The sequence below is a fragment of the Lissotriton vulgaris genome, chromosome 10, assembly GCF_964263255.1.
Source record: "Lissotriton vulgaris chromosome 10, aLisVul1.2, whole genome shotgun sequence".
NCBI classification, from domain to species: domain Eukaryota; kingdom Metazoa; phylum Chordata; class Amphibia; order Caudata; family Salamandridae; genus Lissotriton; species Lissotriton vulgaris.
Genome location: NC_141698.1, coordinates 343,527,740 through 343,555,490, shown reverse-complemented (window position 1 = coordinate 343,555,490; position 27,751 = coordinate 343,527,740). Strand labels below are relative to the sequence as shown.

The window sequence follows — 27,751 nt, the reverse complement described above, 5'->3', positions numbered from 1 at the left end:
ACTCCCACGGGAAACCCGAAAGTAGCCAGGAACTTTTAAATAAGGTCATATTCTGGCTATCTAAAAACAGACCACTCGCACCCTACCACGACGGTGGAATCCTGTGTGTTAGAAGGGTGGTCTGGCTAGGGTCTCTAACCAAAGACATCAGTGGGGATCTGGTCCTAGTGAAATTTAGAAATAGGAACATTGTCCCCCTTCTACGATCCAACCCGCCCCAAAAAGGAGACGGTCCCATATCCGTGTGGGACTTACATGACTTCTACCCAAAGTTCCCCATATATCTGGTCAATTAGGTCAAAGGCGGACTATACCCATCTGTTGGGAAGGGGTCTCCATGCTTACTTAAATTTAATCCATGTTTTAATTGAATTTTTTGCACTATGTATTGATATTGTATCATTATGAACTGTTTTTATGTACTTTTATGGTTATTATTCTTTTAACCGAATAAAGTCAAATTGAATTGAATTGAATATACCCTTACAGGACATCTGTATGTTACATGGTCATCAGTGTACACATGTTCACAAAACTCTACTGCATAGACATTCAAATAAACAAGGAAGCTCAAGTGGTGCTAAAAGTGTTAAAACAACTGTTTACCAATCTAAGCTCATCTTCGTCCCAACCACCACAACATAACCTCAATTCAGAAATAATTCACCCTGCAAAACAGAGTGGTTTCTTACCTTTAGGAGTAGTTTTGCAGCTTGAACAGGTGTCTGGATTCACAAGCGACACAAACCCACCTTTAACAAAAAGATGGCAGAAAAAAACAGACAAAGGGAAAAAAAGGAATCTGGAGATGCCGATCACGAGTGGGAGCTTCCATGGATGGTGTACAACGTCAGAGGAAACACCAAATTTGGGGGGGTTCAGTTGACACCCAACAACAACAAAAAACAAAAATGGAAAAAGGACTACTAATATATTGGAAAATTCTGGATCCAACCACTAGATGGTGGAGTAATGTGCAACACGTGAATCCATATAATACTTCAAGATGCAAAACTACTCCTACAGGAAAGAAACCATATTGTTATTCTTTAGATCATACCCTCTCCATATTGGGCGGGGGGTTCAGTTGACATCCAACAACAACAAAAATAGAAAAAGGACGACTAATATATTTGAGAATTCTGGATCCAACCACTAGATCGTACCCTGTCCATATGTGAGACGCATTCCATCCCTCTTAGGATAAATGGCATTAAATAGGTCTTTTGTGATCAGGTGAGACTGCATAAAGGCAATTCATGATTTCATTTAGTATCATTGGTCTCATAAATAAATGTACTGGAAAGACCAGCTGATCCTTTCTCAGTCAACTCTACAGTCTTGACTATGGTGGGGGCAAAGACAATACGTTCTACACAACATTGGCCTCAGATGATCATGGTAGATGCTTCTTTGCTAAGATTGGATTCTTTCAGGGGAAATCTGATAACTGTGAGAAAGTGCCATCTTTCTTGCATGGTATGCCCCACTTTTTGCTGAATTGCTGATGTACTTTGACTGAGTGTGCCCTGGGCTCCTGACAATCAGGTGCCTAGGGCCCGTGTTCCTTCCCTAAAACTGTATTGAAACCTAAACCCAATTGGCATCTCTGGACACATGTCAGCCCCTGGTAAATGGTACCCTAGGTACCCAGGGCACTGTGACCAGAGAAGGCCCTTAAGGGCTGCAGCACTTATTGTGCCAACCTTAAGGGTCCTGTACCCTGACACACACACACTGCCTTTGCAGGCTGAGTGTCTTGGTGCAGAACAAAACGGAGTTGACATGGCACACATCCCTTTGTGCCATGCCCACAACACACTGCCCTGGCATACCTCTGTCACCCCTCTAGCTGGGTGCTCTATGCCAGTGGTGTGGGTACAGGTGCATAAGCCCTGTACCCCTACAGTACCCACTCCATTCCTGGGCATTCTAAGTGCAGTGCTGCCATTAAGAGTATATGGTACTGGGAGGTCGTCATAAGGAACTCCACAGCACCATGATGGCTACACTGAAGACTGAGAAGTTTGGTATCAAACTTCTCAGCACATTAAACCCACACTGATGCCAGTGTGGGATTTAATGTACAATGCACGACAGAGGGCAACTTAGTTTCCCCCTGAAACTAACCTACAACCCGTATCCTGACTGAGAGGCTGCCTAGGCTGTCACCCAGCAGACATGCAACAATGCACATCCTGGGGCGAGGTGCTAGGCCTCCGCCCTCGGGATGGGCAGGGGGAGCTTCAAAGGTATGCCTCCTTTGTGAGCTTCTTCAGGCCACTTGCTGTACTCAGCAACTCGCCCGCACTGGTTCTGACCCCCAATCTGGCGGGAAGACAGGAGGGAAAATGTAAGTGAGGAAAGGGGGTGTGCCAGCCTCTGCCAACACCACCCCTCAGGTGGAGGAGGCGAGGTGAAGCACAACTCCGGTCCTGCCATCTTGAGGACGGAGGAGCCCTACCCAATCAGAGACGGGGTCCTGCCACCCTCTCACGGGAGAGTGGCAGGATAGGGTGTGTACTCACCCCAGGGAAGGGACGCATTGGTCCCTGACCTTCCCCTACCTGTGACGCCCCTAAATTTTGTATTTAGGGGCACCCTGAACCTTCCTTCCTCAGATCCCGATTCCGAAACTACAAGAAGAAAGAATACCTGCCATGCAGCTGCTAACAAGAGGACTACATCAATTGACTTGGCCCCAGCCCAACAGGCCTGTCGACCCTCGAACCTTCTCCTGCTAAATCCCGGCGTCTCCTGTGGTCAGCAACCTCGAAAACCCCGGAGGACCTGACTGCCTTGCTCATCCAAAGACTGGGACTCCCACGAGCAGTGGTTCTGCTCAAACAGCAACAATCCCTGGTGCCAGCCAGGAACTGCTAATCCAGCACACTCTGCCCCCGCAGATCCCGGCCTGTGCCTGAGTGCACAAAGACCACGAGGACGTACCCCCTGAGATTGTGACCACAAATCCAGCACTCAAGGACCCTCCTCGACGCTCCTGACGATGCCTGCAGCCTCACAACCAGGACCCCTCCAACCGTGACCAGCTGAGGTTAAGATTTCCCGACATCAAAAGACACCCCTACACCTGGCGGGCCACGGCCTCCTGTGCCCAACTCCTGGGTGGCTACCTAACCTACAGCTTACCAACTTACCTCTCGAAGTGGTGGTCGCACCTGAAGAATCTCCGTCCCCGAGCTTGCAGCCTTGGTTCGTCTTGCAGCTTTCCCATTGAAATACATAGGGCGCTCGATGGCCCAGAAGCACCCTGCACCCAGCTGCCCGAGTGCCACTGGAATTGCAGCATCTGTCCTATCCTACTTCCCCACTTGCCCTGTGTAAGTGACCAGGAGCTCAGCTCCCACAGCCACGTGGCCTGCTTGCTAGCAGCCACCAACCAAAGACCCCTGCCTGCCATAGGCTAACATTGGGCCTACTCACTCTGCACCCGGCTGCCCCTGTGCTGCTGAGGGTGTAACGACTGTACCTACCTGACCCTGGGAGAACCCGGAGTCTTACCCCAGAACCTTAACTCTGCCAGTCGAGTACTTACCCAAAGACCGATAATTTAATTTTCTCTATAGGGTAACATTAGCTGGTTTTCACTTGGAAATTCTTTTAAGTGTTGAGTTTTGTAACTTTGAAATATTTCTTAAAAATCATCCGATCAACGAAAACGAAATTACTCACCTGTTACAAGTAGAGATCCCAGTGCTGTATCTTTGTGCCCAGCACTGACCCTAAAAAGTAATTACAACTGTGATTTTCCGATAACCTGATTTTCTCCCATAGGATAACATTGCCTGGTTTTTGCCAGAAATTCTTCTTAGGTTCGGTTTTTGAAACATACAAATATTCCATAAAAATCGCCTGTGTAACAAAAACAATTCCTTTCAACTGTTTACTGGAGATGCACCAGGGCTGAAACCAGGATCCACCCCTGAGTAAGAAACACCTATGCAAAGTAGTTGATATTGCCTTTTACTTAAAACTCCCATTGAGCTCAATGTTATTATTGTGTTAAGTTTATGTTGCACATTGCAACAACTGTATCTATTGCATTTAAAAGTCTATTGCTCTTTGAAAGTATTCAATTGCAACATCTCATTCTGAGAAAGTATTTTTATAACTACTTGTGGTTTTAAAATAAAACAATATATTTTTATATACAAAACAATTGGCCTAGAGTTCAGTTCTTGTGTGTGATACCATTTGCTCACTGAGTGTGTACAACAAATGCTTTACACTGTCCTTACTGCTCGACCAAGCTACCACTTTAGAGAGTAACGTTATATCTAACTTTAGCCTCTGCCAAATCTCTGGGGACTGTGGACTCTGTGCACACTGTACCTTACTTTGGAACAGTATATACGGAGCCCCTTTCTTACAATAACTGATGAAGAACTGATTAATAAGTAGATATCTTGCATCATAAAACAGCTGGAAACTGAAATCCATTCATCCTGCACTTAAATGTTACCTTATGTAATTCACACTAACTTAACATTATAAAAGGACATTATTACCACTATGCACCATCCGTGCAAACAGATGGTAAGAAATAAATGATTCTATGAAGGGAGGCTGAGTCAGTCTTACAGTGTCTCAAGGTGAGGGTCTTGTGGATAATGTCAATGCAGTTCCAGCTTTACAAAACTTGAAATAAGGTTCTTGCAGACATCTTTGTGCAGTGGGGAAACCTGCAGCTGGATTATTTCATCACTGCAAAAGACCGAAATATTCCCAGAACTCCGATATAAGTGGATTCTCTTTTTATAGCCTGTTAGGAAAACTTTAATTTCTCTAATTCCTCTCCTACTGATTAAGGTAAAACAGCACATGTCAATCTTATAGCTCCTGTCTCTTCCCCCACTGCTGCCAGCACCACATTCAATTTCTGTGCTTACTTAATCACCTCTACAGAATATGAGACAAGGCCCTACAGTGTAGCATTCCTTTGTTAATTTGAACGCCTAGCTTCTATGCTGTAAGTACTGGATTTAGACCTTTTCATTAGAGCTGATGGAAGTATTGACAGTGGATAACCACCCTAGTACTTGGGGCTTCTATTCCTTCAGTTGGAAGATAATCTGCTTCTAGTGTTTGGAGAAGCAATCTGATTTGATTATGTCACTGGTGGAGACGTTATTAATTAACATTTTGCTCTACAGTATCCTTCCATTATAGTAGTTAGGGATACAGTAGCCTGTACCAAGAATCCTTTGCCTCTTCCCACGCTCAAGACTTTCTTGATGTCTAAACGTTTACCTGAGTTAAACGATCTTCCCTTCCCTAGGGACTGAATATGATCCTTTCAAATCTAATGGGTCCACCTTTTTCTCAATTCTAACGACATTCTTGGTGGGTTGCTTTTTTTAGTGGTTATTATATCATTCACTAGCTGAAGTGACCTACGACGATGGTATCATCAACTGTGTAGTGTATGCCACTGTGTCATTGAAAACTCATTCCTCCCACCTTAATTGGGTCATTTAGGTAAATGCCAAAATCTTAGTTCCTCCTAATAATATTATCTTTTCACTCACAAACAACATCCTCGCCTCCCTGTTCAACCAGGAACTTAGCTGGAAACATTGCTCCTTGTCTCCCATCGTAATACGCTAACTCCAGACAAACTTTTCTGTTCAGCAGTTTCTCACCTTTCTCTATTCTCATCTGAATGCTTTCATGCCACTGTCTTTGAGACACTCTTGTGTTTGGTGTTATCACATTTGTTACATACCCAAAATTAATCCAACCAAATTGTCATACTCTACCTTGCTGTCTTATGCAAAGACATTGTTGAGCTTCAAACATCTGAGTGGAAAATGGCAATTTCTTATGTAACCTTAACAGAGTTATATGTAAGCTTAAAGATTGTGATTTTACAAAGGTATACTATTACATCAGTACATTTTTGTAACATTGTACCAAGTTTCTACCCTATAAAGGCATGTAGATATACTCATGCAACTAAAGTTGCTGTTAAAGTTCTGTTTTAGTACCTTTTTATCAGCGCTTGTATAGGCACATACTTATTCTTTAAATTAGGTCTTTTGCTCAGATTAAAAAAATGAGGCATACATCAATTGCTGACCTAAATTGTTAAATGAAAAGTTATTTTTCTCTATTTTAAAATAAAACAGCAAAGAAGCTCAGAAATGCTTTTGTGGCTCAACAAACTGTCGAGGGTACCTCGGCGGAGAGAACAGAGTCAGCATCCGAGCCGCTGGTGGGAAGATGAAGAAAGAACGTGCTCGCAAGAAGGATTCTGAGAGTCCTGAAACTCAAACGGTCAGTAAAAGCTGCACTTCTCTTAAATGTGGCACTGAAAAAACACCAAATTATGTTAAAGATTTTTGAGAAATATATTTATGTAAAGTTGATTTCCAACCCTTGTAGGATATTTGCCAAAAAATACCATTTAGGTACATGCTGCAAACTCTATTCGGGTGAGTTTTTTTCAATAGATGATCCTTAGGGGTGTAGTGGGTTGCTTGTATTCTCATTCTGAATAGCAGTTATGACTTTTTTTGTTGGAGCAGGACCAATTCTGACTTGCATATGTTTTGTCTCTGTCTGTAATGCACAGTAAGCAAAAACTATGACCTGGAGTGTGGCCCTTAGTAAAAAAGGTGACACCCACTAAATATGTATTTTCTATTTGTGCCAGAGAAGGTAGTTCAGCTAGCTCAGACATGTTGGATATTTTTGAAAATAAAACCCTGGTGGTCAAATTTAAAATGACCCAAACTAGAGACTACAAATGAAGGCCAGGAGAGCACACCACTCGCTGGAGTAATGATTTGTTATTTTTGCTGGCTTTTATTTATAAATGTGTGCAGTGTTAGTCACTTAACTCATAGAAAATATGAACCGTTCCAACCATTGAAATTAGGTTAGCAATCCACCATGACCATTTATAAATCTCCAAACATGCTCAGTGTAAGTAAATAATTAACCTCAATACATTTTGAGTTATTACTTTGTTGAAGTGTCGACTATATAAGATAAGAATGAGGATGTGGGTGAGGCTGCAACTAGTTTTCAAAGTAGTGTGAAAGACCTCTGCATTAAGTGTTTGTGTCCAGAAGAAGGGAAGGGGACAGGCCACGTTCATGGCTGTATATCATCCAGATGCATATTCACAGATAATTTCATATGTATTTATTAATTTCTTCTTCATTTTTGTCTGATTGTTGGTTTGCGAGATTGCAAGTGGTCCTAGTGGGTACCAGTGAGCTGAATTCTTCAAGTTATTCAGTTTACCTGGACATCTGGAGCTTTTGAACTTGTATGAGGTGCAGGAGCCAAATGAGTAGATATCCTTAAGAGAATACTCCATTGTTCCACAAAGCTTTTTAGTCACTCATATGGTAAAGGGAATTGTTCCTGGTGGGTGACAAGATGATTGGGAGTCAAATGGACCAACTGGGAAGGCACTGGACTCTGATGATATTCTTGGTGGCTGATTGAAGCTAACACAGTAATTTTGTCTTTGATTGTCAAATCAGTAAGCTTGGAGTGGTCGTATGTCACAATATCTGTGACAGAGAAATCAACCTGGATAAATGTTGGCTCCATATATTGGCTACTAATATATCATCATAAGTATACCTGTAGGGAAGTCTACATTTACATATCTACTTAACAACAATATAATGCAAGCTAATATTGTGCAGGTTATTAATTACAAGATATTGTGACACTCCAACTCTGGAAGCTGGATAGATTCACATGCTTTAATCATTCCCCATTGTGTAGGTGGGAGTCTCAGTTATTTAGTAAAGCAGTATGATACCACTGAACAGTGCCACTTTAGCAGTGTGCTTACCTCATAAGAAGTCCCAAAGGCACAGCCAAGGATTTGAAAATGCACTGAATTTTTGAGCACAGGTGTGAAAAGAGCAAGCATAGTATGGAAGGTGAGCCTCTGTACAGGAACAAGGGAAGGCCACATTCAAATCTAGGAATCGATTAAAGATGACTGTATTTACAAAAAAGTAAATTTCTGATAGTGACGTCTAACTGCAAATTCCTCACCTTTGAATATTCCCCAGGTGTCAGACTGGATTCGGAAACTTTTCAGCAGTACCTCTGTGCTCTGGTAGGTGGCGCCGTGTGGCTCAGCACGGTTGCTTTTCCACTCCTGTCATGACGTGTGGGCCTATTTAGATGCCACTCCCACATGCTATTGTTAGTTCCTTTCTTTCTGCACCACCAGGCGTGTATCTGGAGATACCTTGTGTCTCTTTGAGACCCTTACCTAGCTCAGAAAATAGTTTTATAGTTTGCAAGGGAATATCCCCTCCCAAAACAAGTTTCAAGCCCTGTAAGGACTGTTGCAAACAAATGTTTGTGACAGATCCTCACCAGAATTTCCTGGGGTTGAGCCATGACTCGTAAGGTTTGCAGTCACCCGAAGGCCATATGAGACTGCTAGGGGAACTACATCGCCTAGCACCGGAAGACTCTGCGATGCGACAGGTCCAACTTGAAAGTTCAGTCCTGGTCCTGTTCCAGAAGTCATCTGAATCATCCCAGGGGTTGGTCTTCCTCTTGATTCAAATCTTTGAGTAAGTCAAAGAAAATACACAAGAAATCTAAGTGAAACTCTGCCCTTTTCTGCCACTCGCAGTCGCCTGAAAGGGGCGGCGGACACAACCATTTTCCAGGGCCGCCCGCCAATCCTAAGCAGATCCAAGAGTTTGTGTAGTCATGTTATGACTCTTCGGATTTTTACAGACTCCCTCTGGTGCACCTGTGGGCCCCATGGAGTTGAGTGGTTTTCCACCAAGGGTAGTGCCAGAAGGTTCAACCTTTGCGCCAGCTAGGCCCATAATAGTTCTCCACTCGGGACTCCACCTCCAGCAAAACTGTCCACACCGGTTCTTGGAGCATCGACGCCGACTCTGTCAATGCTGGATCACTAGGCCTCAATTGTTCTTTTGGACGTCAAGTTGGCGCCGGCTCGACCTCGATGGAAGTTGCTCCTGGCCACCATTGAGGCTCCATTTCTCCACTTGATATGCCTCCACAACAGGCACAAATTCAGATAAAGATTATGATGTGGATACGGAGATTTGCCAACCATATCCCAAGGACTATTGATATGAGACCCTGAAAGCGGTTAGTGCCCATGATACCTACCCTGAGAAGGGTCTCCTGTCACCCCCTGCCCTGCAACTGAGGAGAATGCTTCCTATTCGGTGGTTTTGCATAGTGTGGCCAAAGTCCTTGATGTCCAGCTCTCCATCTTTGAAGTAGAGACCAATATACCTGCAGAGGTTCTTCAGCAGAGTTAAACATCTACTGTACCTCTCTTAACATTTAACATGGCCCATATTGATAGATAGTTGGGCATGGTCCTAACCTTGCTGTGGCTTTCTGGTCAACGGCCAAATTGCACGATGCCACCACGCTGCCACCAGCGACCCTGCATTTCTATCACCGTACCCCTCACCTGAAAGTTTGGTGATGCAGGCATCTGCAAGCAAAACTATTCCCAACATATTCCCGATGCCACCCCCACCCCCACTTCCCCCTCTACCCACTAGCTTACGCACCCCCTACCCCACTATAGGGAATTGAAATGTGTAGGGGCGTTTCGGAAGGAGGTTTTCATTTGGCTGTCAGATTAGTTGAATAGTGCTGAGGCACTATTCTCATGCCCTTTGAGATTTGTAATTGTCTTCCCAGGTGTACCCAGTGGTCTCCTACTGGTGCTTACCCAGGCCGTACAGGGCGGTCACAGTGCAGTTCACATTTCTTTGTAGCTTCGACATCGCCGATTCCATCAGGTGGGCCGTTGGCACCAATGTCTCAATTCGCTGCCACGCTCAGCTACGTCAACCATTTTTTCGGTTCATGTCCGGTCATCCCTCATGGACATGCCATTTGATTGCACAAGCCTGTGTGAGACAAGGTGGACTCTGCTTTTGAGTGGTTCAAGGAGAGCAGAGCAACGGAATGCCACCTGGGTTTATTTACGCCACCTTGCCCGCTGCATCAGCCCTACCACTTTTTTTTGTGGCTTAGGCAGAGATACCCCATGCTGTCAGACACTCCAGCCCAACCATTTTGCCCTGCAATTTTACAGTCATGGGAGTCGTGCCCACCGGCCCACAGTCAAGGTCAACGGACTGCGCAGTCCTGTGCTCCACATGCCAAGCCCCTTTAGCGCACCCTTAGTGGAGCAGCTACTGGGTAGGAAGCAGAATCTGACAATTCTTGCTGGGATGGCAGGCCATAGCATCAGACAGGTGGATCCTGAATTCCTGCAAATTGTGAGGAAGGGCTTTGCTCTTCCTTTTCTCTCTGCACCTTCCACCGTCCACCCAGTGACTGACGGAGAACCATCTTTCCATTTTGTGGCAGGAAGTGCATGGCTTTTTGGCCAAAGTCACTATTGAGAGGGCATCTGCACCAGGAGTAGGAAATGGTTGTTATTCCTGCTACTTTCTGGTGCGGAAGAATGACAGACCTTCGCTTTATTTTAGACCTGCACCCTTTCATCGCCTTTCTCCAGAAGGAAAAAATCAAAATGCTCACACTGGCTCAGGTCTTGTCTGACCTGGATTCTAGGGACTGGATGGTGGCGTTGGACCTTCAGGATGCAGATTTTCATGTACCTGTCCAGCAGGCCATTGGCGCTACCTGTTGTTTGTGGCGCGACAGGAGCCTTTTCAGTTTGTTGTACTTCCCTGTGGTCTCACCAGTGCCCCTTGGGTGTTTATGAAGGTGATGGAGGTGGTGGCAGTACTTCTTTGGAGGTCAGGGGTGCTAGCCTTCCCTTATCTCAATAGGTGACTGCAAGACTGGCTCTCCCCAGGCAGTTACCAACCACCTCCAGAATATAGCAAACCTCCTGCCTTCTTTGGGGTTCACTTTCAATGTGTCGTTTTCACGACAGACTCCTTCTCAGACATTCCCTTCATCTAAGCCATTCCGGACATGGTTCGAGTTTGTGCCTTTCCCCCAGGAAAGAGTACAGGACATTCAGGCTATGATCCGATCATTCAGCCTCAGTACTGGATTTCAGTGAGGTAGATTAAGGCTGCTGGAATTGATGGCCTCCTGCATCCTGCTGGTTGAGCACACCAGGTGACATATGCAGGCAGGCTCTGCAGTGAGTTCTTAGTCTCAGTGGGCCCAACATCAAGGGAACCTTTCCTTTGCTCATTCAGATTTTAGAGAAATTGCAATAGTTCTGCAGTGGTGGTTACTGGACTTTGATCGGGTCATTAGCCGATTCCTCTCCTTTCCCCAGCTAGAGGTGTCAGAGGTGACCAATACATCACTTATGGGTTGGGGTGGCCATCTGGGAGAGGTGGAGGTCAGAGGCCTCTGGTGTGTGGCGCAGTGCCAGCCCCATATCAACCTTATTAAGCTAAAGGCCATCCACTTGGCGTTGAAAGCCTTGCTTCCATTCATCAAGGGGAGGCTAGTTCACGTGCATGGACAACACCACTGCCCTATGTTGTTGCACAGAGTAGGGCTGGGTGAGTTCACAGACTCTGTTCCAAGAGGCCCGTGCATCTCAAAATGGCTGAACCACAAAAGGATTTTCTTGGTGGTGAACCACCTGGCAGGATTGTTGAATGCCGAACGGATGAGCGTAGTCATCCGTAGGCTGCTAGCGGACCCGGAGTGGTAGTTGCACCTAGAGGTTGTGTAAGGTCTCATCCATTAATGGGTAGAACCTGGGCCCATTGTGTTCGCCACCGTAAAGAACACTCAATGGCAGCACTTCTGCACGTTGACTTTTCCAAGGTGTCTCTTGCTCTGAGATATGTTGCACGTGGAATTCCAGACTCCTCTACACCTTTCCTCCGATACTACTCCTGTTCCGAGGTCTCAAAAAGATAAGGCCAACAGGGCCTAAGTCTAATTAGTGGCCCTAGATTGGGCACTTGAAGTATGGTATCCCTCACTCCTGGGCTTGAGTATCTGTCCTCCGATTTTGCTGCCCCTCTGGAAGGATCTGCGGTGGCAGCAGCAGGGCAGAGTTCTGCACCTGAGTCTTCGCAGTCTCCACCTTCATGCTTGGAGATTGAGTGGTGACAGCTGTACACCTTCAACCTTCCTCAGGACGTGATTAATGGTCTCCTGGCAGCCAAGCGACCCTTGACAAACAATAGGCTCTGGGCACAGTTAAAGGGTGTTTTTGTATCTTTCAACTTTTTTTCATGGTTGCCGGATCAGCCCTCATTGTGCAGGTCTCCAGTTATTCACTTTTTGAAAGGTTTACATTTGTTTCTTCCCTCTCCCTTTCTCGTGCCACAGGAGGACCTTAACTTGGTCCTCACGTATCTGTTGTGCACCTTGTTTGAGCTGCTTAAAATCTGTCTTTCACTGCTTCTGAACTCTCAAAAAAGTGATCCTTGTCCTTATAACATTATGTGAGTGAGTTTCGGGCTCTCTGTGCCAACCCGCCATACACCACCTTCTTCCCAGATAAGTTGCTTTTGCAGATAAAGGTTTCCTTCTTGCCTAAAGTTTTGGCACAAATCTGTCTCTGACAAAGCGTCACCTTGCTGGCTTTCTGTGATCTGTTTCACCCCTCTAAGGAGGAGGATAGACTTCACAGTTTGGACCCCAAGAGTGCTGTAAGCTTTTATATTAATTGAACCAAAGAACACCCAAGTTGGTGAACAGGTCTTTGTGGGGTTCTGTTAAGCAAAAACGGCAAGACTGCGTGGAAAAGAACCATCTCCCACTGGATCATGCTTTGCATTAAGATCTGCTACGGGTCGTCTCAAAAACAGCCTCCCGAAGGACGGCCTACTCATTCTACTAGGACCAAAGTGGTACCACTGCATGTGCATGCGGAGATATGGTGCTGTGTAAGCAAAAACAGTTCCCAACAGGTATTATGTAGAGACAGTTTCAGAAATGTATGCAATATGCATTACAAAGAAAGAAGAAACAAGGAGTCGGAATGATTTTCAGAGAGGGTAGTATTATTTACCAGAAAGCAAAGGGTAACATCTTTCGTATGTCAATACAGTTAAAACAGCACTGTACAGAACGGATCTTGTGACAACCCAGTGACACTTGGTGCAAAGTGCTATATACAATCAGTGATAGTGAATGTGCAAGTGTTAAAAACAACAGCATTGGCGACGCATTAACCAGAGTATTGACATCAAATAATGGCTCCAAAAGAAACAAGTTATAATCACTTGAGACACAGTTATTTATACAAGAGCACAAGACGTGATGTGCGTCGTATAATTCAAGCTGTATAGTCGACGGCGTTTCGATCCCCTTTAGTCGGGATCGTCATCAGGACAGGGTTAATCGGGGTTCTGCTGGCTCTGCTGGCAGGTGGGCTACAGGCAATGATTGCCTGTAGCCCACCTGCCAGCAGAGCCCCGGTTACCGTCTGCCGCCCTGATTAAGTCAGGCACAGCAAGTCCCGCCCGCTGCTCAGACCAAAGCGACGATCAGTTTCGGACCATTGAGCTACTAATCGGACTTCAATTACCCACGCTCTACTGCCTGAGTTTAAGTCACTGTTTTCATCGACAACCCTGTCCTGATGACGATCCCGACTAAAGGGGATCGAAATTATATATACAATTTCACAATGCAATAGTATCACACAAATAGTCTCAAATTTCATTCAAATGGATACTCTAAAACATAAATCATAATTAAAAAAATCAACATATCATTGTAAATTCCTGCCCTCTCTATTAATGTTTATAATAGAATCCTTTTGGGTCGTATCTATATCTATATATTCACACAATTTCCTCAGATAAAAACATTCTGTTGCCTATTATTCTGTAACCATATATAGCAAATAGTATCTATATTCATATGTAAAAAATAATTACATAAATTCAAAAGTTTGATATCACAAGTTGTCGACGCAGCGTTTCGGTGGTGTGCAGTTGATTTACCACATCTTCTTCAGGACAATGTATTAAAAGCAATTAATTAATCCAAAAAAAATAAAGATAGAAACATATTTCAAAAGGTAAACCACCTTTACAACGCGGTCAAAACACCACAATACATTCACAACACAGCTTTTACAACGCAAGTCGTTACCACGACTTGCACTGGAGGGTGCTCTAGACTAAGGAATAGTAGATTTACTATTCCAACACCTTATCTACTGTACGTAGGCTGGAGTTGGAATAGTAAATTATACTATTCCTAAATCCAGCACCCTACAGCGCAAGTCATGGTAACGACTTGCGTTGTAAAAGCTGCGTTGTGATGTAATGCAATCATTTTGATCGCGTGGTAACGTCATACATCCTTTTAAAAAATACGGGACAATGAAGAGCAGTCATAATTGTTTCAACAGGCTCAATGCATACAATACCTAGTACTTATTTTTCACCATTCTTATTATTACATTTGTTATCAACTCGCCATCTTGTAGAGACTCTAACCACAAATTCCTGCCCGTTCTGTGATTTACAGCTGTCCATTAATAAGATCCCTAGTCTACGAATCTGCACCCTGTTCTTTTTACAACCAATTAACTTTTGGAGCTCTGCTCCTAGGGGTGAATTGTTGTTTCCATAGATTCACATGCTAGAATCCAGAGTAGGAAGTAGTAGTATGCGCTAGTGCTTGTCTTGTGAACCTCAGGTTGGTTGGGTTAAGTGCGGGTGCTTTGGACCAACTAGTTTTGAAGGTGTGTAGGGATAAAGAAGCTGCGTAAACGAGGGCATGGACTGAGGGTGGATGTGAAGTCTTCAATATTTTTGGAAATGTGGCTTATTCAAACCTAAAGGGGATGGGTCTGAACAAGGTGTAATGGGTAGCGGGTATGGTGTGTGATAGAAGAGAATTCATTTGTTTGATGTCACAGAGGTTGAGAAAGGCATTCAGGATTAATCACATATGATTTGATGTCTGAGGTAAATGACAATTTTAGATAAAACTAAAGATAATGAATACATGATACTTTTGGTTGTAACGCATGACCCTTACTGGTGACCCATTATGGTTTTAAACATGACCAATCATATTAATGCATGTGGGACAACATAGGTTACAGAGAAAGGAAGAGGGAAGTATTTACAGTCATGTTTTACTTTTGCTGCATAAACAGTGCAAAACATAATTTCAGATAAGTAACTGGTTAGTTTTCCTTGTGTAAGTTTCTCTTTCAGTCTGAGACAGTAAAAGAGAAACCGTACTTTATTTCCCTTTAGTTTCCAAGTCCTGTGGTTGACTAAAGTGTGTTGTACTCTATTTTGTTAAAGACTACACCTAGTAGACAAGGGTCCCTCACTATACTAAATTTGAAGCACTATTTAAGCATTGAAGTGATTGAGTATTTGGAGCCTAACATTTGTGCTGCACTGGGGTTTAAACTTGTGCTGATTTTTTGGGGTTTTTTTCAAAAGGAAAAGGAGTTTTTATGTGAGCTTGAAAGGTAGAGCAAATTAAAGAGCAGTATCGTTGATGCAGAGTGTTCAAAAAGGTTCAACAGCAAGGTTTTGTTATTGGCCATCAGGCTATAAATTTTACTTTTAAAAGTAGCATGCATGTGATTTCATGATCCAAAGAGATCTTTAGGGGTAGATGTCAGTCGTATGTTGTTTTTCACTTTTACTCCACATTCCCCGCCCCCCAACTCTAATCCCTCTCTTAGGTTGACAGTGAATTGGAAGCCCTGCTGGAAAATGGAGAGGGACTTTCTGACAAAAACCAAGTTCTTATCTTATCCCGGTTGATGGTCCGCATAGAGACTTTGGAACAAAAGCTGACTTGCCTCAAATTGATACGGGTGAGGTTTTAAAGGTGCACTATTTTAAAATGCCCTGCTTTGTTTAATGCTTTCAACGTCTGCTATCTCTTTAATGCTTCTCCCCAGTTAATCAGATTCCCCAATTTGTCAGTGCCTGTGTCCATATCCTAGATCAACCAGGAACTACATGCCTAGACTTTAATTTCCTTTTTGGTTAGGACTTCATACCTTCCTGGATATATATAAATGACTAATTAACATAATGGTCATGTTGCTCTAGTGAGTTTGAAAGTCACTGTGTCCTCAATATCTGGTGGACATGAATGATTAAGTTCATAAACATTCCACTTTATTTTCAGGCATTTCATGATTGGGTAATGTTGTTCCATTCTTGCTACTAAAGGTAAGTAAAGTGCCCTAAAATATACAGTCACTTTAAAGGTTTTGCAAGCTAGTTTATTGCGAATGTATCCTTTTCCGAAGGCCTACCCCTCACGCTGGTCACCAACTGTCGTTGTTTTTCTTCTACAAAAGGGAGGAGTCAGGCTGGAGCGTCTCCTGATGCTTCACCATTTTTGGCACTACCTGCTTTTGTTGTGCTATTTTTTTATTCTTTGAAACAGGGTTGTTCATTTGATGTTTTATTTCTGAGAGTCCAAATGAAATTATGGCTGGAGAGTTTTGATCCGGTAAGTTTGTGCCTATTCTTTCCTGAATCCAGCCGAGCTCTGAAGACAAGATTTCTATTCATGTTGAGTCCATGATATTGCAGGAGATTGTTGAATTGATGAAAAGATGCTACCCTTTGGCTTTGAGTAAAATGTACTCTGTACTAGATACAGTACCGTTTTCTGGATCAACTCTCCCTTCTTGTGTGAGGGTTGTCTCCCGCAGACATGCACTTTAAGTAGGGGAATATGTTAGGCTGATGCTCCTCTGAGCATCTTGATGTGGGAGAAATCCCAGTCAGAATTATTAGGGAACCCCTGGGCCAGGAGAACTATTCATATCATAAAGAGTCCTAATACTTTTGAGCATTACTCCAGCTGTGGAACACCACCAAATTGGCTTGGGGCATACTGGGTTGATGAGGCTCCCAGAGCCAAAGTTCCCTGCAAGGTTGATAGGTCGTTTAGCGTATTCCTTGCAATGAAGGCTGTGTCCAACTTCCTGCACAATCCTGGTAAGATGTGATAGGCACATGTAGTGAAGTAGTGTGGCTCACTGGTTAGGTGAAGTAGTGTGGCTCACTGGTTAGAGGCGGCAGACCCGAGAGCAGAGGACGGCCCGGGACCAGGGTTCGATTCCCGGCGCGGCAGGTTTCTGGACCAGGGTCAGCGGACTCGATAATTCTCTCGCCTCGGTGCCCACTCTGATCAGCGATCACACTCGGCAACTCTGGGCATTAGCTTGCCTCATCTTCACTAACGGCCCCACCAGACCGCCGGGGATGCCTGGTCTCACCCTGGAGATACCCATTAATGGACCATCTCTCAGGGAAGCCAAGAAGGGTTTCGCAGCGGTCGAAGCGCCTTGGGACCCTCCGGGTAAGTAGTGCGCTATATAAATGCCTATACATTTACATACATTTACATTTACATTCACATGTACTTCCTGAGACCAATGTGGGTTGTCTTCTGGCCGAAAAATATGTGTTCGAGGCATGTGGGCTGCTGAATTCATATCTGTGCATAGTCCGCCACCTAGTGTTGTGTCCGGATGATTGCACATTGTTGTCCTGGAAGAGTCTTCGAAGTATCACGAGATAGGTGGCTCCTCCCCTGGACTACAGTGCGCATGGGCATCGCCTCCATCCCCAGATTGTTTTTTTCCGCCATAGGGTTCGGATGTGTTTTCGGTTCCCTCCTTCGGAACCGATAGTTGTTCGATTTTACTTGAGACCAAAAGGTCTTTAGGCTGGGCGTCGGTATAGTTGCGTTCGGGTTTTCTTACTGACTCTCAGCTCCAATCTCCTATTGCCCTTCCACGTGCTTCGACGCGGGTACCTCAGTGTAAAACCGGATTTGGCACAGCTAATATGTCTTACCATTGCGACCTACTGGCACTGTTGATAACATTGGTTCATTTGTTCTTGCTGTTCACAATATAGCATGAACACAAGGGCATCATTTTGCATGCATAGGCATGCCTCATTATGCAAGTGCGCATCCGTGATCATGTATGTGCATTCCAAAAATGACACAAATGCATCTTGTTTTTTAATTCACCAATTTGAAACTGAACCCTTTTTTTAAGTATAAAAAAATAAAGAATGTATTAAATAAAAAAAAAGTGGGGAAGTGGACAAATAGGTGGGTGTAGGGGTGGATGTGAGGAGAGGGAAAGAAGCACACTAGTGAGAGCAGCATGGGGTACCATGAAAGAAGCACGCAAGGGAGAGCAATACAGGAGTACAGTAGGAGGGAGAGAGAGCAACAAAGAGTGCAGCGGTGGGAGAGAAGGGTAGGAAGCTGGCTCTGTATATGCTATACCAAAGTAAGGTATAGTGTGCACAGAGTCCAGTTGAACCCCAAAGGTAGCCAGAGGTAAAAGTAGCTAATACCTTACTCTCTATTTGTTGTAGTGTGGGCAAGCATTACGGCTTTATCAGAGTGTAGTGTTAAGCATTTATTGTACATACTTCGGCAAGAAATGATGTCACACACTCAAAGACTGAGCTCAGACCAATTTGTTTGTATAAAAATATAATTTTGTTATGCTTTATTTTTTAGAACCTAGCCAGGTCTGGTACATGTAGGTATATCATACTTTGCAGGAATTATGCAGTGAAATACGATTTGAAGGCAGTTGGATTGGTTTACAGGTAAGTCATTTGTTTATAATACAGTTGAATTACTTTTCAGATTATTTTTCAAGTTACTTTGCACATTACTTTTTAGGTTACTTTTTCTACTCTGTGTAATATGCCTAGATATCACACTGGGACATTTCCTTAAGAAAAGGTAAGTTAATCAGTTTTTATACATTAGCAGTTTCTTAGTGTTTCATACAAATCAACTCCACAAGATTTTTCACAGAAAATTAGTCATGTAAGTCCTATGGATGAAAACAGTGTTTATCCGTTTATCGGTAACTACTTATGTTTTGGAGTTGGCATTCTGGGGTTAGAACCAGTGTACCCCAGGGTCAAGGATACACTCTTAAAGCACCCTCAGCGACACTAGGGCGGCCGGGTGCAGAGTGCTGAGGCCCAATGTTATCCAATGGGGGATAGGGGGCCTCCGATTGGTGGCTGCTCACTTGCAGGCCACAAGGTTGTGGAAGCAAAGCTCCTGATGTTAGGCTCAGGGCAAAGGGGGATCCAATTTAGCACTCAAGGTGCACCCACAGCGGCCCAGGGGAGGCAGAGTGCTGTTTTGGTGGCGGATGCCTTGTTGTATTCAATGGGGATTCTCCGGTTTCAACAAACACTGCAGGCTCAGGGATGAAGATCTTCTGGAGGCGACCACCGGTTGGAGCGGCAAGTTGGAATGCCTTTGGATGCCCGGACATCGTCGGTGGGGCCACCCAAGGCTGTGGGACGTCCGGTGCTGTGGTGTCTTTTAGCGTCTGATTTCTCTTACCGGCTCCGGTCGGGGAGATCCTCCAGAAAGGTTCTGCAGGCATAGGTTGGAAACTCGAGGTAGGTCCGGGATCACCAGATCTCGGGTCACGATTGCCGGGGAGACCTCCTCATGCTGTAGGGACACTGTAACTCGGGCCTGGGGATCGGGTGCAGAGTGGCGCAGATGAGCGGATTTGGCCGGAGACGGAGTCTGTGGGTGAGCAAATCCGGTGCTCACAGGAGACTAAGTCTGATTTGGGAAGGCAGGGCAGGTCCTTCGGGTTCTTGGGGGCTGCTGGCTGCAGGATACACTGGGATTTCGCTCGAGCAGGTTGAGGTCGGGACAGGCCGGTAGGGCTGGTCCAAAGGCAATTTGTGTCGTCCTCTTCCTCTTCTTCTTCTACTTCAAGCACAGCTTCTTCGGTCCTTCTTCTCTCCTCTTGTTTGAAGAGACAAGGTTCAGGGTTGCCCCTAAAGACTAAATTATGGGGTGTTACAGGTAGGTACTGGTCGGGACAGTGAGAAAGTGCCATCTTTCTTGCATGGTATGCCCCCACTTTTTGCTGAATTGCTGATGTGCTTTGACTGAGTGTGCCCTGGGCTCCTGCCAATCAGGTGCCCAGGGCCTGTGTTCCTTCCCTAAAACTGTCCCTATTCCTTGGTGACAATTCTGTTTTCCCTCCAAATTTCTCCTTTGCTCTGTGCTAAGACCTGTATGTTAAAACAGTGCACTTCCAGCCACCATGTTGTGTTCACAAGCCAATAAAACCAGCCCCCCTGCCTCCTCCCCCAGCAACAGGGATATTTCTACATCAGGGCTTGTGCACTTCGTTTTTTTGGGCAGCAGGGGGAGTAAAGCTTTATTCAAACAGTATTGTTAGATTTCAAGTTAGTGAGGCCCTTTACCTGCTGAAGTCCAAAGTGTGGATTGAGCCCGTCTGTCTCCTAGGAGATTCTGAACAGGAGAAGCAGCTGCCCAGCCCCCACCCCCAGGCCAGCAGACCATTGGCTATTCAGCTACCAGGCAAGTCTGAGCCCTCCTCTCACACTTGCCCATGCCCCTTAAGGCCTTGCTGGGTGCACCCCAAATCATTCTCCTCCATCTTGTGAGTTGCAGCCTACCTGTGCTCCAGATTGCAGTGAGCAGAGTCCAGGAAGTGGTAAGGAGACAGACTAGTGCTGTCTCTTCCCAAGACAAACTATTTTCACTTTTTGTGTTTACTGTCTATGCCTGTGTTGTTACAGTTAAAAATTGTAGTTTTAGCCTGCCTGTAATTGCATATTTTATCACCTGTGTTGTGTTTTAAATTTGTGGTATTCCCTGCCCATGATTGCCTCCATTTAGTGTGTTGAATTGTGGGGTTTGCAGTCCAACCTCTGTAGTTTGTCCCTCTCATTCCTTGGTGACAATTTTGTTTTCCCTTCAAATTTCTCCTTTGCTCTGTGCTAAGACCTGTAGGTTACAACAGTGCACTCTCAGCCCCCATTTTGTGTTCACAAGCCAGTGAAACCAGCCCCCCTGCCTCCGCCCCCAGCAACAGGGATTTTTCTACATCAGGGCTTGTGCACTTCGTTTTTTGGCCAGCTGGGGGAGTAACGCTTTATTCAAACAGTATTGTTAGATTTCAAGTTAGTGAGGCCCTTTACCTGCTGAAGTCCAAAGTGTGGATTGAGCCTGTCTGTCTCCTAGGAGATTCTGAACAGGAGAAGCATCTTCCAACTCCCTGGCCAACATACTTTGTCTGAGGTCACTGGGACCTTATATGGTCTGCTAGTGGTTGGTACGTGTCTACACTGATAGGTGGTTATATCTGGTGTTTCTATTGGATTAGGGTTAATGTCCTCATTGCTTGGGTATTTGAGGGTTCTGTGAGAAAGTGCAATCTTTCTTGCATTGGTATGCCCCCACTTTTTTTCTGAACTGCTGATGTGCATTGACTGAGTGTGCCCTGGGTTCCTGCCAACCAGGTACCCGGGGCCTGTGTTCCTTCCCTAAAACTATGCTGAAACAAAAGACCCAATTGGCATCTCTGGCTACCGGTCAGCCCCTAGTAAATGGTACCCTAGGTTCCCAGGGCATGGTGACCAGAGAACACCCCTGAGGGCTGCAGCACCTATTGTGCCACCCTCAGGGGCCCTGTACCCTGGCACCCACACATTGCCTTTGCAGGCTGAGTGCTTAAGTACAGAACTAAAACAAGAGTCGACATTGCACACCTCCCTGTGTGCCATGCCTACAGAACCCACTGCCCTGGCATACTTCAGTCACCCCTCTAGCTGGATGCCCTATGCCAGAGGTGAGGGCACAGGTGTCTGAGCCCTGTACCCCTACAGTACCCAGGGCCATTCCTGGGCACTGTAAGTGCAGTGATGCCATTTAAGCGTATTTGTTGCTGGGAGGTTGTCATTACGAACTCCACAGCACCATAATGGCTACACTGAAGACTGACAAGTTTGGTACCAATCTTCTGAGCACATTAAACCCGCACTGATGCCAGTGTGTGATTTAATGTAAAATGGACGAGAGGGCATCTTAGAGATGCCCTCCAAAACCCGAACCTACAATTCACTCCTGGGCTGAGTAGCTGCAGAGGCTGCCACCCAGCAGACATGTTGCTGGACCCCTGGGTAGAGAGCCCTCCTTTCTCCTGGGCCTACAACAATGCACATCCTGGGCGAGGTGCTATGTCTCCTCCCCCAGGATGGACAGGGGGAAGCTTTAAAGGCATGCCTCTGAGAGCTTCTCCAGACCATTTGCTGTACCCTGCAACTGGCCCCCACCCGTTCGACCCCCACTCTGGCGGGAAAAACTGTCAGGGAGGGGGGTGTGCCAACCTTTTCCAACTCCACACCTCAAGTGGAGGAGGCGAGGTGAAGCACGACCCCGGTCTCCGACCATCTTGCAGATGGGGAGCCCTGCCCAGTCCCAGCTAGGCTCCTGCCCCCCTCCCACAGGAGAGGAGCAGGTTAGGGGGTGTACTCACCCCAGGACAGGGACCCATTGGTCCCTGCCCTTGCCCTACCTGAAACGCCTCTAAATGTAGTATTTAGGGACACCCTGAACCTTCCTTCCGCAGATCCCGATACCAAAAAGAAGAAAGAAGATCAGGAAGAAGACCACCCGCCGTGCAGCTGCTAACAGGACAACAACAACTGACTTGGCCCCAGCCTACCGGCCTGTTGATCCTGAACCCTGCTCCTGCCTAAACCTGGCGACCACCGCGGACAGCAACCTTGGGACACCCAGAGGACCTGCCTGCCTTGACCCTCTTGAAGATTGGGACTCTAACCAGCAGAGGCTCTGCTGCAACAACCCACCTGGTGGCCACCAGGAAGCTCCGGACCAGCCCACTCTGCACCAGCCGAGCCCGGGCCGGGCCAACCCGATCCAAGACCACAAGGACGTCCCCCCGGCGACTGGGACCCGAAGTCCAGTGCCCGAAGACCCTCCTCGGCGAACCAGCCGACGCCTGCAGACTCGGAACCAGGGGCCACCCCAACCGTGACCAGCAGAGGGTAAGCTATTCTGACACCCAAAGACACCCCTGCACCCGGCGCCCTACAGCTCCCTGTGCCTCCCTTTGGGTTACCTACCTGCTCTCCCAGATCCCAACTTACCTCTCGAAGTGCTGGTCGCCCCTGGAGAGTCTCAATCCCCGAGCCTGCAGCCTTTGTTCCCTCTTCAGGATCCTCATTGGATAACATTGAGCGCCCAACGTTTCAAAAGCACCCGGCACCCAGTCGCCCGAGTGCCGCTGGCTGTGACCCCTTTGTCCTATCCTACTCCCCCCCCCCCTGCCCTGAGCAAGTGACCCCAGGAGCCCAGCTCCCAAAGCAGCGTGGCCTGCTAGTCAGCAGCCACCAACCAAATACCCCCTTTCCCTCATTGGATATCATGGACCTACCTACTCTGCACCCGGTTGCCCCTGTGCCGCTGGGATTGAACTAACTGTACTTACCTGACCTAGGGGACCCCTGAATCTTTACCCAGAACCTTAACTTCACCAACCAAGTACTCACCTGGAAACCGGTAATTCACTTACCTGCCATTGGATAACATTGACCATTTTGACTCTCAAATGTTCTAAGTGTGAAGTTTTGAAAACTGAAAATATTCCTATAAAATCAGCCAAAATCAGAATTCCGAAGAACTCACCTGTGATCAGGAGAGGAGCCAGTACTGTACCTCTCAGCCCAGTACTGAACCGTAAAAATAATCCCTAGCTGGTTTACTAGTAATCTGTATTTTCTCCATAGGAACCCATTGACTGCTTTTCTATGAAATTTCTTCTGTATACTTTTGAAAACTGGAAATATTCTTTAAAAATCATACCAAATACTGAAACGCAATTACCTACCTGTTTTGAGTTAAGCTCCCAGTGGTGGCCCTAGGAGACCAGTGCTGGATTACAAAAGTAACACGACCGTACTTTACCTGCAACCTGAATTTCCTCCCATTGAATAACATTGTCAGATTGACATTGAAAAGTGTGAACTTTTAAAACAGCTTTATATTTATGAAAATTCACTTCAGTAACTAAAACGTTTTTGCTAATCTGGTTTCAGCTTAGACCCCAGGACTGAATCTAGAATCTAGTCCTGGAACTACCAAAGTAATCCATAAAGTAATCCCCTGGGCTTTAGGTAGAAACCCGTTGCCAAGTATTTACATGAAAGTACTCATAACCAGAAAAGTATATTTTTATAACTGTTGGTTCTAAAAATAAAACAACTATATCACTGGATATAAAAACAATTGGCCTAAAGTTCAGTCCTTGAGTGTGTGAAACCTTTTGCTGACTGAGTGTGTACAACAAATGCTTTACACTGTCCTCTGGTACTGCCTTACTGCTCGACCAAGCTACCACTTTGGAGAATAAGGTCAGTTCTGACTTTAACTTCTGTTATACCTCTGGGGTTGGTGGACTCTATACACACTGTACTTTATTATAGTCCAGTGTATATATAGAACCACTTTCTCACAGATAGGTTAATTGTTTGACTGTATTTTATGCAGATAACATGAAAACATGGATTCATACCTTTTCAACCTACACTGGGCATACTTTTCCTACAAGGTAGAATTGGAAACAAGTGAATTTATCTAAATGATTATTCTTTCTGATTTGTTTAGAACACACAGTCTCAGTCATGCCTGAAGTGCTTCTTGGAGTACCACGGATTGTCTCTTATTTGGATATGGATGGCTGAGCTGGGAGATGGAAAGGGAAATTCCATTGGCAATATCAAGTTGCAGCTGGAGGTCAGTAACTAGGAGTTTTTCAGGAATGTAGTTCATTTTTATAAATGATCCTTCCCACACAAGCATATATCATATTTGTGCTGCTTTTGAAAGAGCAGTCCGCATTGATGCCAGTTACAAGGAAGGGGCCGTTGAATATAGTTGCTCACGGTTCCCCTCCTATAAGACCACAAATAAATCATTTTGGGTAAGCCTTATGCTATTCGGTAGCACTTATAGGTTTAGTTGGGGCCTTTTCTGCAGCACTTCTCTTTGTAGAGGATGTGTCTGCCCATTCTAGTTCTGCAGTACCACTGTTTCCATAAAAAAGTGGCTCAGCATTGCCAGAATAGAATTTAATACCCTTCACTTCTCGAAAAAAAATGCTGTCATGCCATTTGATTATTGATAATAAATATTTGTGGTATCTCTCAGTGCCAGTCACCTTTTGAGTTTTCAGAAACCTGTGCAATGTTTCCAAACTCATTCTTAGACCTTTGTTTTTCTTTAATTAGATTATAAAAACACTGGCATGCTTGCCTATTCCCAACAAAAATATGTTGGAAGAGAGCAAGATCCTTCCAATTATCCAACGTTGGTCTCAAACCAAGATTGCAATCCCACAATTTAGTGAAGGGGATGGATATTCCAGTGAAAGCACGTCACGAGCCCAAACTCCCCTTAACATACCCGATCCCTCTGGTAAATTACCAGCTGATGTTGATCTGGAAACTCCAAGGAAGCTGATGCTTCGAAGACTGAAGATTGTAAGCGAAAACAGCATGGACAGTGCGGTTTCAGACGCAGCAAGTGAGACCGAGATCAAAGAAGTGAAGGACTTGATTGACCTAGAAACCAGTGAAGTAGCTGAGGAAAAGGAGGTAGAGCTGCAGAAGACCACCATTCTGATAGATGAACATTCAACCCTGAATGCTGAATCTGGCTCCGCAATAGACATTGGCAAACCCTCCGGCCTAGAGTCTGAGGCTGAACCAACAGAAGGGGAGAACAGAGAGGCCAGTGGGCCAAAGCTCGAAGATGTATCAACTATAGAAACACCGTCTCAGGATGAGGAGGAAGGAGTGTCTGACATTGAAAGTGAGAGAAGTCAGGAGCCACCTGACAAGATAGGAGACATGGGTGACTTGGCCACCAGGCTGTTGGATTGCTGGAAAGATCTAAAGGTAGGATTATTGTTTTTAATTTTAACTATCATTTTGCTTGATGTATAATGATGTCCTTCAAAAGTTTGTTCAGTTGTCTTTAAGTGCTCATCAGCCTCCTTTAATAATATGTAGGGAAAAGTAGACCCAAAATAAATTGGATAGGAATAAAACTGTTGTGTTTATCACTTGTTAGAATAATGAGAAATGTTGCTAAGAGCATTGTCATTATGCAGTAGCCATCTGCATCTGCAATAGTAGTACAAGTTGAATCATTTGACTTGCTGTGTTGAAGCGTGGGTGGGGCAGAATTTTAACATACATTTTGTGTTATGCATAAAATGGTATTGCCTTTTCCTCTAAATTAGGAAAAATTATGAAAATGTCAAATAGATTGACAAAAACCAGTGAAAGACTCAGATAAATACCTGTGAACAAAGTGACCATGGACTACTATTAACAAGTAACAACAAAACTCTGTTTCATTAAAGATTATACAGTCTTTGTTCTTGAGGGTCTGTTGAATCTGAGTTTTGAAGTGCACCCTTGAATGTAGTAGTGGTACTAGATAGGGAAATGTGAGAAGTAAGGTCAAACTTGATTCCAAAATATGAGCTAGCCAATAGTGTTTTTACATTTCTTAATGTTGTAACTCCGTTCGTAATTTCTGTGTCTGGTTGTCTGCATTGTGTTTTTACTTAAGAAGTACTGGAGTCTGCGCGAGGAAACCGCATAGCCTTGCTAAGCAAATTTGTAAGTGAACACATGAATAAGAATAGTGCTTTTTTGCGTTTGGATTATGTGATTTGCAGTATTGTATGCTTTTTGCTCAAAGACACAGTATCAAAATTTTAAAACGGAGTTAATTGGCTTGTGTCACTTAAAATTACAATGCCAAATGCAACAAGATTATTTGCACAAAAATTTGTAAGCTTACCAGCTTAAAACAGTTTTTTAAATGGGTAATGTTTTTATCCTATTAAAACAACTGTTTTAGGTATAGGGAATAGTCCTTGATGTGGTGTTCGCAGTCTTTATCCATTTTGCACTGTCAACAAAGAACTTTAATATGCACAGCAACAACAATCATTGAGCCACCCAAGACGACCATTCTCCAGTATGGAATCTCATCTAGATCTGCATGCTGTTTCTTTTTTCCCCAAAGGAGGATGCAAGCACACTTAAGAAAAATATTAATACTTGTTCACTTTCTTGGTGTCATTAAATTGCATAAACAGTGCTATTTGCATTGTATAATCCACTGCAGGCTGTGCTGGAGGAATACATGTGTTGAGATAATCTGATTCTGGCAGCCTATTTTAACGTTCAGTCTCTTGTACTAGTATGCAGAGAGCCACAGGGTGAAAAAGAAATAGTCTGTTGCAGTAGTAAGACCGAGTTTATGATCTCGCTTTACAGACCCCTCTCTGGTCTTTCAATACAGCCGGCTGCCATGCCTCTTCTCCTTACCTGATGCCTCATGCTCCTAAATTCCAATCACAACATTCCCCACACATTCATAAGATATTGCACAAAGCCAGCACACTCAAAATATGTGTACAGCACATGACATGGCATTTCACATGCATGCAACACAGGCACAAAACTCAAGACATAATTCACCTCACCCTTTGTCACCCTAACTCAACAAACACACGAAGAAGAATAAACAAATGCAAAAATATTACAGTACATACATCACACCCAATTAGTGCTACCTAGACATACAATCTACTTTAATTTTCATGTATAAAATTGAAATCCTTTTCTAGCAACTTTGTGGTGAGCCTAAGGATTCTAGCTGTAGATTAATGAAAATTGGAACCACTCTAGATATGTAGAGGACGTTTGTGGCCTATCCTCAGTGTGAACCTTCTAACTTATAAAATTCTTAAACCTATTTGCAGCCTACACGGAAGTTAGCGACTCCTTTTCTGTAATTGAGTACGATTTCTCACATTTTTCAGAATATTTGGCCTAGAAGATACAGTGGACTCACTGCCATCACCATTTTGTGTAATCACTGCTACTACTTGTAGCCACAGTTATACAAATCT

The 27,751-nt window shown here is 44.7% G+C and overlaps 1 protein-coding gene across 2 annotated transcripts in view; it reads left to right on the top strand.

The window, feature by feature from the left end:
• The window catches only part of SETD2 (SET domain containing 2, histone lysine methyltransferase), a 1,045,105-nt gene that overhangs the window by 510,035 nt on the left and 507,319 nt on the right, over positions 1–27,751 (top strand). For both annotated transcript variants that reach the window (XM_086941119.1, XM_086941120.1), the window contains 4 exons: positions 6,150–6,297; positions 15,629–15,763; positions 24,424–24,552; positions 25,047–25,715. In XM_086941119.1, coding sequence (XP_086797245.1) covers positions 6,150–6,297; positions 15,629–15,763; positions 24,424–24,552; positions 25,047–25,715 — 1,081 coding nt within the window. The remainder of the gene's footprint in view (positions 1–6,149; positions 6,298–15,628; positions 15,764–24,423; positions 24,553–25,046; positions 25,716–27,751) is intronic.